Raw genomic sequence first — 13175 nt, forward strand, 5'->3', positions numbered from 1 at the left:
TCAAGTTGATTACTTAATTGGATATATATATATATATATATATATATATATATATATATATATTTCCACGTAACCAAACATTACCACATCACTACAAAGAAAAGGGCACCAGGAGGATCGTATATCTTTGATGATTTTATAATTTTTCTTTAATTTTCATGATGGAGGTTCTACTTTAATGCAGTAGTGACCAAACAAACAAAGCAATTTACCTCTTTATGCTCATTCATGATTATATATGCTTTTACACATCATCTCGACAACTAAAAAGTAAGATATCAAAGGGATTAAACAAACACACTATTCCTTGAGATCCCGATACGTCAGGAATGGTGAATTAATATTACCCACCAAAATGAGATAATTAATGCATATATTCATCTTATTCCAATGACCACAAAAAGGTTAGCTCGGATGGCACAAATGAACCAAGAATCACAAAATCTTTTTCAAAATGGAAGTGCTACTCGTTAGGAGATCGTCACTATATCAGTACAGTTAATGAAGTCAAGATTTTCAATAAAAAAAGAGAATTGTGATCACGTTGGGATTTCAGGCAACGCTCTTTAAAATTGAACACCAAATAAAGAATAAAATCCAAATGGATCAAATTAAGAGCTGCTCATATTCAGGAAAAAAATCATGGCCATACTGATTAAAAACAAAATTATGATTCACAATTCTGCCATGTGAACTCGTTCGTGTGCCGGAATCCTAGGTTAGATATATGTTTCCCCTTTACTTTTCCTACTCTTTCTCTGCGCCCAAATAACCCCAAATCCCGTACTATTCATCATCAGCCCATTTTATTCATGCCTTTGATATTTTAGCCTTGATACGATATGGTATAGTTTGTAGGGGTGGTGGAATCTTCTTCAGAGGGTGAGGTGGTCTCAGCATGATCTGGGGTGGTTTGCCCAAACTAGTTGGCTTCTTCATTTTATGTATCTGCTTTGCCTTTTGCATCATTTTGGAATTGTGCTCTTCGTACTGCTTGGGCAACTCAAACATGGAAAAAGAAAAAGCATTTGTCAGTCGTACGTGGAAATTCTGACGAAGAAATTCAACCTGTCTTTTGTGCTGCTGCAATATTTTGTTGACTGAATCAGGCATGCTCTCTGTGGTGCCACGCATACGACTTGACGAATGATTGGCCAAAGATGTCCCAGAACGGTAGACGCTGCGTGAGGGTTGCACCGAGCCTTCCATCAAGACATGCGAGGAAACCTTTGAAGCTGCAATAGTGACGTCATCGCAGCTTACTGGCAACGTGGATACTTGAACAATGCTTGACTCCTTTGTGAAAAGGATGGGTTCAGGTGACTTTCTTTGCTCACCGGAGAAAGTTTGCGCCACTGGTGTTAATTCTGGAGGTGGTGATGATGTGCTCCCTAAATGGCTAGGTAAAGTAGAATGTGTGAATCGGTAGGTTGGTTCTTTATCTGAGAGCAGTGGAGGCTGCGGCAATAGTGGCGGGGAAATTGGAGGATCTACGGTCAGTTTGAATTCCGAGTATTTCCTAAGAGCGTCTGCAGGAGGTTGGCTTTGATGGTTGACATCATTTGCCTGATTCGATTCAACTTCCGGACCGAAATCTTCAGATGTTGATGCACTTGCTCGTCCATTCTCAGAAGCACCTGTCACTTCGATCGCCTTTTCTAATTTCCTCTCTCTTGGTGTGCTTTCCATCGGGGGAAGTGCATATGCTCGGTCTGAGGGTCCCGGTTCAGGCAAGCCGATGGACAAGCTGCTTGATCCTTGTGCTGATGATGTGTCTTGAGCCTTAGAATTCGCTTCCCTTTCTCCCTGGCTGATAGGTGGAAGACCTGGCTTCTTTGGCAAGCTAGGCAGCTTTGTTTCTGCATTAAATACTTCTGATGTGTCTTTAACATTAGTACTTGCCGTCTCTTGCGAGTCCAACTGTCTTGATTTTTTTCTGTTTGCTAGTTTATTGGTAATATTTTCATTTGGCGTTGCAAATACATGTTTCTTGAACTGACCAGCTTTTGTGTCAGGGCGTCCTGCGACATTTCGTACAGCGGTATTCTTCACGATGGGCTTGCCTTTAATGTCTCGCTCATTATCGTATTTCATGTCAACTGCAACTTGTCCATCAGCTTTCTTGAAAGATGTGGATTTTGAATCATTATTTATTCCAAGATATTTCACATCTCTGTTATTCCTCGAACCGGCACTCTTACGCGACTGTTTTTCTTGACTGTCTGCAGTTGTAGCAAATTCTTCAAGTTTTGAAGAATGGCCTGAGTGACTTGTTTGTCTAGGCAGCTTTGGTATATTCTCCACATCCTTAGAAGGTTCATTAGCACTCTTTTCTCTGTAGATCACTGTTCCATCTTGATGATGGCTTGTGAGTGATATCCCTGACGAGATACGTGTTTCCTTCACTGGCGATTTAGCTCCGTGGTCCCGCTCCCTGTTTCCACTGGGATCTGCTGTATTCTCTACTTCCACAACATTTTGCTCAATTAATTCATCACTTAAAGGGAGATCCGGGGGGAGATCACGCCCATCGTTTTCGAAATTATCAGATGAATTTACTTCGCCATCCTGTACCGAAAAGCTCCCTGGCAGTGGTATTGTCAAATGAGACGACTGCGTCACGGCACTGCTCACAACATCACCCTCGTGATCAGAAGAGACTTGAAAACATTTTGCTTGTATCGACTTTCCTGAAGGAGTGTGAGAAGATTTATTGCTCTTTGCTCTCACTTTTGTAGGTTTCCGTGTAATGTTGAAAGGCACAAGCTCTATCTCACCATTGTAACCAACTACGTATCCTTGGTATTTTTCATTTATTAATACCATTTGGCGATATCCAGATTTGTCTATGCGAACCGTTGGTATGAATTCTCCATTATTTTCTATGTATCCTTCATACTTGAAGCCATCGTCACCTATATGGATTGTGGTTACTGCCTTGTCAACAGTATTAGAGCCAGATATCAGGTTAACCTCATTATCTGTCCCAGGAAACCTTACAAAATTGATGTGGCCGTTCCTCCCAGAAAAGATGTACTGACCATTTCTGCTCTGTGTAACTGCCTTCCTATTTCCAAGGTCATCGAGATAGAACATTGGTACAAATCTTCCATCAATAGTATGCAGGCCCTCGAAAGTGTACCCGTTGAGTTCACGTGTAACAAAATTATTTCTGTTCTTATTTGTGTGACCTATTTCGTCTTCATCTGCATATAGACTCTGACCATCTTTATCAATAGTATAATACTTCCCACTAGAATCTTTAAGTACAGGATATCGACACCCTTGTTCATCGAGGCGGAATACAGGTACGAAGTGACCAGATTGACAGCAACCATGGTATATTGATCCATCAAGTTTCCGTTTGTAGGTCATGTGATGACATTTGTGGGATGATCTCCTTGGCAGAGGAGGAGCAATTCCACCTGTTTCCGCCCAATGATCTACTTGTGTAATGTTGTCAAAGGTAGGGATATCAAGCTGAGTGGCAGATAGGAAAACACTGGAATCAACGAGTGTGCTTGACGACGCATTGGAGAGCGTCCTTGATTGAGACTGACTTTGACCCAGAAATTTGCATCCGGTACACGTTGCATTTCTGTGACGATGATCTGATTTACCTTGTAGCTGCACACATTTCATGCTTCCGTCGCCACTCACAACGGTGTATTCTCCCTCAGCATTCATAACCACTGGTCTCCTGGAGCCGTCTGGATCAATCCGAGCGGTTGGTATGAATCCAAATTTTGGTGACTTGAAGCCTTGGTATTTGAAACCATCATGGCTTTCCACTTCAGTAATGCTCGTATTTGTAGATGTCTTGTGAATAGTTTGACTATGGGACAAAACAGCCGGGTGACTTATGTTGGTTTCATCTAGCGCTTCAAGTCGCAAATCTGAAAAATCCACAATCTCGTCACAATGTATACCATCGTTGTTGAGGCTCTCTACATAGAACTTGCCGTCTGTCTTCAACATAACTGGATGCTCTACCCCAGTAGCATCGATCCGCGCTACAGGCACAAACTGTCCGCTTAGATTCTTGTAACCTCGAACAATTGCCCCGGTCCTATCTCTGAACTCGATGATACCTCTATCAATGTTAGATATTCCTTGAGTTTCCTCAGCATCGTCAGGTGAAATATCCAAAGCCTGGGAGCCATACCTACTAACGATGCAAATGCCCCCGTCTAGTTTCATGGATATGGGCAGTCTGTTGCCAGTCTTATTAACCCGGGCAATAGGAATAAAGTTGCCAGCATCCGACATGAATCCATGATATCTAGTGCCGTCGATGTCTTCAAACTCGACAATGGATTGACCTGTGGCAGATGTTTCACCGCTGGGAATCCTTTGGTGTGCTTCTGGCTTATTCGGAATTCTTTCAATTAGACCTAAAAAGCAAAGATGGACAAGGTCACCATAATGCATCAGCAAGACATGACCAATGCTCGTTAAATTCAATTTTATCATTTTTAATGACATCCTTTTTTGTGGGGGGTATATCTGTTCAGACATCTGTGGTCTCTTCAAATCATAGTTGACTGGCTTCATAAACATACCTCATATAAAAGTGATTATAATAATAGTACTCATTGGACTTTGCAAGAGTACAATTTACACTTACCAGTGTTATCAGAAGGTTCATTACCGATCGTCATTTGTGTGTTGCCTAAGTTACTCTGTGAACTGTTGTGAACCTGTGCATGCTCTTCTGATGGTTCTCTCACTCTGCACGTGATTTTCTCTCCTTTGTCAATAGTTCCATCAACGTCTTTCTCCTTCTGATGTTTGACCTCTTTCGTCATAAAATTATGCTCCTCCAAGGATAAGGTCAAGGTGGGATCCTGTTTACTTTGGTGATGTGTTGTATTATCACGGACATCAGGGACAGCAGATTTCACTCCAGCACTTGTTGCCCCTTTCCTCGTTTTTGGACTTCCTGAAGAATAAAATGTCATTGATACTGTTGAAAATAACACGATAGTAATGAATTTCGAGAATGGCAACAAGAAAAAATTAAGTACACACTAAAATATCAGATAAGCCTAAGCATTTTGTAAAATTCACCTTTCATTAACCAATTACACGATTGTTTATGGTGTCACTTTAAAACTTTTTTAAAATTCAATATGAGCATTGTATTGGGGGCACTTACCGCTCTTGCGATTGGCGCTACGGGTCCTTTGCTGCTTATTAGGTAGTCCACTTGCCCGATTGACTTTCTCTATAGGACTTGGCGAGTTTCTGTCCTTAGATATCCTGATCGCGCTTCTCTTCTCTGGAGAGCGTGATCGTCTAGAGGAATGAGGAGATGTCGATGGTTCCTGTAGGAAACCACTACTCACAGAATTGACCAGCTCAAGGAGTTCTTCGTCGGCACCAAGCAAACTGGTACGGGAGAGCACCTTGATCAGTTGTTGCCTGCTATACTCTGGAAGTTTCTCCAACTCCTGCACGTTACAGATATTTTGAATGAAGATGAATAGCACGCTTAAGAAATCAGAGAACGAGCTGGTCATAGGGAGCATGGACAATATTTTAGGAAGAGGGTGGTAATATAATTAGGTTTCAACCCTCTCATGCCATTGCACCAACTGTGTGATACTACTAGGATAAGGCCATTGTAGTGTTGTGTGAGATGTTAGGCAATCATGATATAGCTATAAAGACGACTTTTACAATCGACAATCGTCTTTCCCTAAATCTTGTAAAAATATCAGTATCTACATTACGAGACACGAGTTGGCACATTACGGCCCGGTCTTACGAAGTTGCGATTGATCCAGATTGACCGCGAATCCTCCAATCAGTTCTAAACTTTGCAACTCCTTTTTCTTTAGTATCGAGCTGTGATTGGTGTCAAGTTGCGATCAGTTTGAATCGGTCACAACTGCTTCTAACACGGGGCCCAGTGGGGCGTTTCAAAAAAGTTGTCATCAGTGACAAATGACAGTTTTTTTATAAGATACTGACATTCTTGCGTCTGATTGGTTATCAGCAGATTTGTCACTGATTTTTATCATTTGTCATTAATAAAAGGCTTTGTGAAACGCCCCCAGGAGTGCTACTGTATAGTTTCATCTATGTCCATACTTTCATGATCCGGTGACTCTGCAGGCTGATGTTATATTTTGGTCCCCTAGTAGGTTGGTGGGGTTCCTTACACTCCGATGGTGATGTCGGCATACCAGAGAGCTTCCAATGTTTCAGGCAGCGTGGACAATGGAATACTATCTGGGCTGTTGTACCATGTACGAAATCGGCAGGCTTTGTTTCCTGGACAATATTTGAGAAGAATGAGAAGAAACAATTTATCATCTTTAATTCTTTTAAAATGTAATAAACTTTTATCATATCCGTGATTTCATTTTATCGAGTTTGAGGGTTCTTATCTAAATGAATACACCTGCACATTATACAGGACTGAAAATTACCAGAAAGAGAGGTAGGACCAGTATTTCTTCGGACTATGTATTCTTTATTTCAAACGTTCATTGGGGAGGGGGAGGGGGCTACCGGCTACCCGTTCCGTCCACTCACAGATGAGATCCGCCTGTAAACTAACTTAAAACTTGAGGAACTACTTCTGAAAACGACTGCACCAGTTAAACTATTTATCTCCCAGTCCCAACCCATTTCATCATCTAATTATGTAAATTTCGTCGTATACACTTACAATTTTGAGGCCCATCGATTGGCAGAGGAGAAGGGGTTTCAGATCTTCCTCTAAGGACGTGATACGGCCAGACATCTTTCGTCCTTCGATTAGGAAGGAAGTTGATGGTGTGTCGAGACAGCCTTTCTGTTCCAACACGTCATTGGTTTAGAACAACAAAAATGTAAATAAACCCAACATCATTGGATAACAAGACAAATCAAGGACACACAACTCAACAAAAAACTGATGTATCTATAATTATGTCAATATTCATATTTCATAAGTTCGTGTTCATAACCTGCGTGCCTAATGACTTTCACCGCAGAAAAACATGTATAAGTAGTTATCATCATTATATATTTTGTTTTGTTCATGTCATAATCCCCTTTATTGTCTGCATTTCCGTGATTGTTGTAATCAATTTTTCTAAGAAATTCTGAAGGAACTTGCATTAAGATGAATGTATAGAATAAAGCACATTGAATTATTCATGATTAAGGATTTTCTAAAATCAAAAGAGTATGTTAAGCTTTCCAGGCTACTTTTCGGGACTAATCGTGCATCTGTCGTATGCAGATCGCGCCCCGTATTATGATCCAGTTTGGCGTCTTTGATAAAACGGTTTGCGATGCCCATATTTCAATCTTGCCCTGGGATTCCAGTCGTCCATGTTCCATATCGATTCTTTATTCAGGCCTACTCTTGGAATTATTTTTATTCGCACTTTTCTCCTAACGTTTCTAACCATCCAGTTTTACCAATTCTACCAAACACAAATCTTAGAACCTGTTTAAACTGACCTCTGCCTTTCTACGACCATCCAGAGAAACCCCCATCCGGATGGGTTTGGCAGTATTAGCTGGTTTCCCTATCAACATCATGCCCTGGGAAGTCAGAGGTTCTCCAATCGGCTCACAAGGTTGTGCCGAAACAGCTCCCAGCTGCATGAACATAAAATACAATTATATATTTTTTTATTGGCTTTTGATCTTTTTTCTGAATGAAGTGTTGGTGAAATGAAGTTAGTGATTACATCCTAAATATACACACTTGTTACATTCATCCTTAAATGGGCTTTTAAGACTTATATAATCATATCCAGTCTACATATATGCCTGAATATTCACGTTACATACTGTTATTTAGCCTATTACCTTCCAAATTCAACGGAAAGCCTTTCAAAACAATCTATAAAGATTCATTAGCCCTCTAATTTTGACAAAGTGATTACCCGCTACTCCGAATGTCAAACGCAACTTCACTTTGAACGAGTCAGAATCGCATATAATATGAATGAATTGCCTTCAATGACGATTTTTTGATACAGTATCCTGAACATACTTTAAATTGTCCTTGATCCGGCACATGCTATTAAATGCGACATTTGCCTACATCAAGGATGAATGATAAGCCTAAGTTTAGGATTGCGATTGGGGTTATTTAGGTGTATGGTTAGGGTAAAGGTTAGGTTTAGTGTTCTTTTTTGAAGGTGGAAATTTGGATTGTGTCAGAAATTGAGCGCGGAGTAATATTGTCTCTGGAGCATGAGTTGTAGAACCATTAGTGAAGCCTCTACGTTATACTACGATCTGACTACGATGCGATTTTGGAAGAGTTTGAAATAGAACGTGATAAGAACTTTCTAACTTTAAAATCTTAATGACCGAGGATCTGAATAGATTATTAATGGAATCTCAATCTCAAGGGATTTCAAGCTTCCTTGAAGAAGGAGGAGCTCAATCAGCTCAGAATCGTATCGATGTCAGACAAGTAGTACGATTGTCTACGATTTCAAGCCGATGCAGCTTTCATTTTAACTAAAAAGCATGAATCCACTCAAAATTCCGAGTGTTAGTTTTCTCATAAATAAACATAACTCAGGTAGATGACGTTTGTTTGCTTAGATTTCCATATCTAATATTTAAATATGAATGCAATTTCTTCGAAAATCAGATTGCAGGAGGGTCGTGCATTGTGGACGGGGCATTATATTAATTTTACCCTAGAAGGAATCCTTGCACGGGGCAACGGAGGGATTGGTGTTTCGCAATGTAAAGATGAGAAAGCAGTCCCACTATCAAACACATTAATGTCGTCGTCATCATCATCATCGCCATCATCTGTCTCGAGGGTCGGGGGTTGAGCGGTCTTCGTATGAGCAGCAGTTTGCACCGTCATGTCTTCTGCGGTGACGAACGGTTTATCGTGGTAGTTATCAACACCCTCGTTGTTGAGATCGACGCTTTCACCGAGACGATGTGTGGCTCTCTTCAGACCCTGAACGAAACGTGAGAAAAGATAAATGTATTTAAACGTTTTGCAGACGAGAAAATGCTTCAAGGGCAAGATGTATGAAAGGATTGTGTTTCCGGACGCTGAACAAAATTAATATAAAGTTATCACTTTTGTCTTTGGATTGAACGAAAAATTTAATTTAGTATCCCCCCCCCCCCCAAAAAAAAAAAAAAAATCACTAACCGTCATTAAGGATTGTTCTTAAAATATTAGTGAAATATTGGATGATAAACTCCTTCAAACCACTGTTTGAATCAACGGTCCGGACAAACAACCTGTCCGGACACATGACGTTTTGGTGCGAGGGTGGCACAGAGTCGGTGGGTGATGAGGTGAAATAAAAAGGGAGAAAGAGAATGTGAGACGAGGTAGAGAGAATGATATAGAGATGAATAGAGTACGAAGCATTATGATGGATGGGGGTTGTGTTTTTTATAGTTGTCTTTGAATTTGACGAAAAAAGTATGCCTCAAAATAGCACGAACAATCATAAATGATCGTCTATTCTCGATTATGCATTGTTAACGACTTGTTTTAGATCGCCTACCCTTCAACAAACCTGTTCGGGTACTCCTACTGGGGCTGATTAGTTGCGGGTTGTGTTTCCGGACACTAAAGACAAACCGTCTCTTTTTTTATTATGGATATACCATGAGTCTTTTATTTCATTTTTTTTATGAATGTCAACATTACCTTTCGAAAGGTAGAAACATTATGAACATTTCGGATATGATTTAAAGACATATCTATTTAGCACTTTGTAAGATCTCATGCACAATAATATTGTTTGCCCAGTACACCGTTTCCACTCCTTCTGTATTCTGTGCTGTATAGAGTGCATATTATAGAGACATGGAATTATGCCTACATGACGTGTTATGCGCTATACAAAAGCGTTTAAATATCATTAACCTAAAACTGCATCGATGATTCCGACTGGTCGGACAATTACACAGTCGGTCATAAACACAAGGAATATATTTTCACGGATGGTTAATTTTTACGGCCTGTTAACAAAGGTCCAGTAATAAAAACTTTTAGCCTATTAATATTATCATTGAATATAATAATGCGGATATAACAAGAATTAGACGTCAACTGTTACTTTCGGATGATTTGTTTTCTGTTTCCTCTTCATCATCTCCCCGAATGTTATTGTTGTCACCTTACTCTCTTTTCCCTTTCTTTTTATTGATTTCCACCTCCTGCTCTCTTTCTCTTCCCCTCTCTCCTTCTCTCTCTCTCTCCCATATCTTTATCTCCTGCTCTCTTTCTCTCTCCCATTCAATCACTCTCTTGATTTCTTGCTCTCTCTCTCTCTCTCTCTCTCCCACTCTCTCTCTCTCTCTCTCTCTCTTATCTTTCGGTCTCTCTTGGTCTCTCTCATTATGCGCCTACCCTTCCCTCTCTCCCCTTATCTATCAGTGTTTTCGACATGATATTAATTAATTCTCACCCTGGAGACTCGTTTGCTGATCGCTGGACCAATGATTCGCATCTTGGTTCTGGCTTGTTGAGGAGTTGACGATCCTCCTCCTCCTCCTCTTTCATTCTCGCCCACTGTGCTACCAAACTCCACCAACCTAGGCTGGATGCTCTCCACGTGAGGGGATGACATTTCCTCAGTTTTACTTTTTCATTATTTGAAGACAATTTAACTCGCTGTTAAAGGGTAAAGGAGGACATTTGTCACCTCCGTCACCCATCTGTATGTGCAAACAAATTACCACAAGTAATGATTGTTCCTAAGCAACGCATGCGCTTTTTATGTCTTCGCGCCATCATTGCGTAAAGATAAAATTCCATTGTCTCAGTACATGCGCAATATAATACTGCAGAAAATTTGACGCAACAATAGTCGCCTGTCACTTGACAGAAAAATCCCGACCCATCTTGAAAAAAACAGATTTTAGAAATCTATTTTTTTCATTTGAGTCGGTGACAGACTGGTGACAGACAGGCTACGAATAATCCGGATAACTAAAATCCGGATAACTAAAATCCGGATTTTTGATGGGCCATTGCGCATGTGCCGTTTAAGTAGATAAGCATTGTGACATGGTTAGAACATTCAGAAATCTGAATGCCTGGCCTAATATCAATAAACTGGGGAAAATTGGTTCATAAAACATGTATGGCTCACATTAAAACGTGGAATATTCTCAAACATCTATTACCCATCAGATGAAATAAAATGCCTGTAACACGGCAATTTTATTTGGTCGATAGACAGGATAAGGTCATAGTGCTTGACTGTTATAACATAAAAAGATAATCACAAAGTGGCCCTAAACCTTGTAATAATTAAAATATGGTTTTGGAATAGTATTGGAATTTCCCTTTTATACGGTAAAATGGAAAGCAATTATGAAAAGTGAAGGAAAATTATGTAGATTTGTTCATGACAATGATACTTCGGATACAGCTTGTTATTCCCTATTATGTTAAGAAACCAAAGAGGATCTGTTTCGTTCTTGAGTATATTTTAAATGATACAATTACAAAAAGCACGCGAGGCAGAGGAAAAGGGCTGGGGGCTGCAGCCCCTGAGAATGCTTAGTTCCCCGAACATCCTCATTTTCGACCAGCGATGTATTACTCTAATAATTTTGTAAACCTATTAACTTCATACCATAATAACACACACACACACACACACACACACACACACACACACACACACGCGCACACATACAAAACAAACATGCTACTGATTGTAGTTGTATCCACCTTTAAAACTTTAAGTTACAATAAAGACATGTGACAAAAAATATTACAACGCTTTTCTCCCTTTACTTATATATTTCGGAATTCCCCTCCCCATATAGAACCATTGATCCGACCATAATAAGCCCTGCAGGAGGTGATATTTATAAGGCATCTAATTCCATTAATTATGCTGCTCCTCTGTATGACTACAAATTATGTATAGTGCTTCCCTAGAAAATGAAATGCTCTATATTATGATTATTACTTCATGCTCTAATAATGTATTTTTAACTTGATCATGAGCATGGTAGCAGGCAGTTGTTCTGCTCTTTTGAAGGCGTAGGTATTTTACAATTCTCGTCAATATCAGGCTTCATCATTATAATGCATGCCTACATGGTGACATATCATATTTCAAAAACCTCTCCTTCCAATTAGGGGGTATTGTCATCATGGAACATGCTGAAATATGAATTACCCTAAATCCGAAAAAAAAAATTCGTTCGCGAGCCCCTTATCGCTGATCATAGTCTGCAGCCAGCAGAGCGAGAGAGACACACAGAGTGTTTCGGGAGGCAAGCCTAATGGGCACGAACGACTTTAAAAAAAAAATTGTTCATCAATAATGAATGGCTATTCTGTGGAAAATTAACAAGCCCTGGCATTAACGGTGCATCTATCATAATTCTTACCGGAAAAAGGTTGAATGCACTGTTCGATCTATGGCATTTGAGATTTCATTACGAGGGCAATAAACGTAACAATGCTATAGTCATTAGGACCGCTAACAATGTGCTCTAGAAGATACGTGTAATCGACGAACAACTGAATAAATTACGATCAGCAGTGAGCAACAAAAGAAACACTTTTTGTATAAAATGACTTTTTCCACAATGGCCTTTTGAATTTGTGTCAGCATGGGCTAGTCAATTATACATTCCAATCATTTTATCCATGGCAACATGTAAAACAGAGGACACATCGTGACCAATTTATCAACCGTGTTCTATTTTGACGCATATCCATGATTGCTATTTCTATTGAACGATTCTCTGATCAAGGCTGTCTGAAGAAGCGTTTTTGGTGCCCTGTTTTAAGCTTGAAGAAGACATCACCTTAAAATTCATTTATTTGTCTTCTAGAAGTATGCAATCGACACGATTGCAAAAACTTCTTAAAAATATATTTAACATGTGTGAAAATAACAATAAGATATTACGTAATCCGCAATTGATATAGGCAGTACTACGTTGTTGAAAATTCTCACAATAATAGGCCTAAAATAAAAACTTGTTGTATTGCCCTTTGGGTGCCAAAACATGGGTCGGTCGGTCGGAAAAGTTTTTTTTTTTTTAACTTTTTTTTTGTCGCTCTCTTTGGGCCGATATTTTCAGATTTGAATGTTTTTTTCTTTTTCCCGCCCTCTTTTAGCTGATATTTCTCAGTTTTTAATGCTTTAATACATGTGCTTCAGCGTCATGATATCCTTTTCACCTCATAATTATCCATG

At 39.7% G+C, this 13175-nt stretch overlaps 1 protein-coding gene across 1 annotated transcript; it reads right to left on the reverse strand.

The window, feature by feature from the left end:
- Positions 1-126: 126 nt before the first annotated feature.
- LOC755928 lies at positions 127-9092 on the reverse strand. The gene is made up of 7 exons (XM_031000051.1): positions 8663-9092; positions 7462-7602; positions 6680-6805; positions 6097-6279; positions 5159-5453; positions 4628-4942; positions 127-4394 (listed from the first exon to the last, which is right to left on the reverse strand). Exons 1-7 carry the CDS (start codon positions 8837-8839, stop codon positions 811-813), a joined length of 4821 nt encoding a protein of 1606 aa, XP_030855911.1. The 5' UTR covers positions 8840-9092; the 3' UTR covers positions 127-810.
- Positions 9093-13175: the final 4083 nt, after the last annotated feature.

Source organism: Strongylocentrotus purpuratus, unplaced genomic scaffold, assembly GCF_000002235.5.
Source record: "Strongylocentrotus purpuratus isolate Spur 01 unplaced genomic scaffold, Spur_5.0 spur5_scaffold_6, whole genome shotgun sequence".
Taxonomy (NCBI): Eukaryota; Metazoa; Echinodermata; class Echinoidea; order Camarodonta; family Strongylocentrotidae; genus Strongylocentrotus; species Strongylocentrotus purpuratus.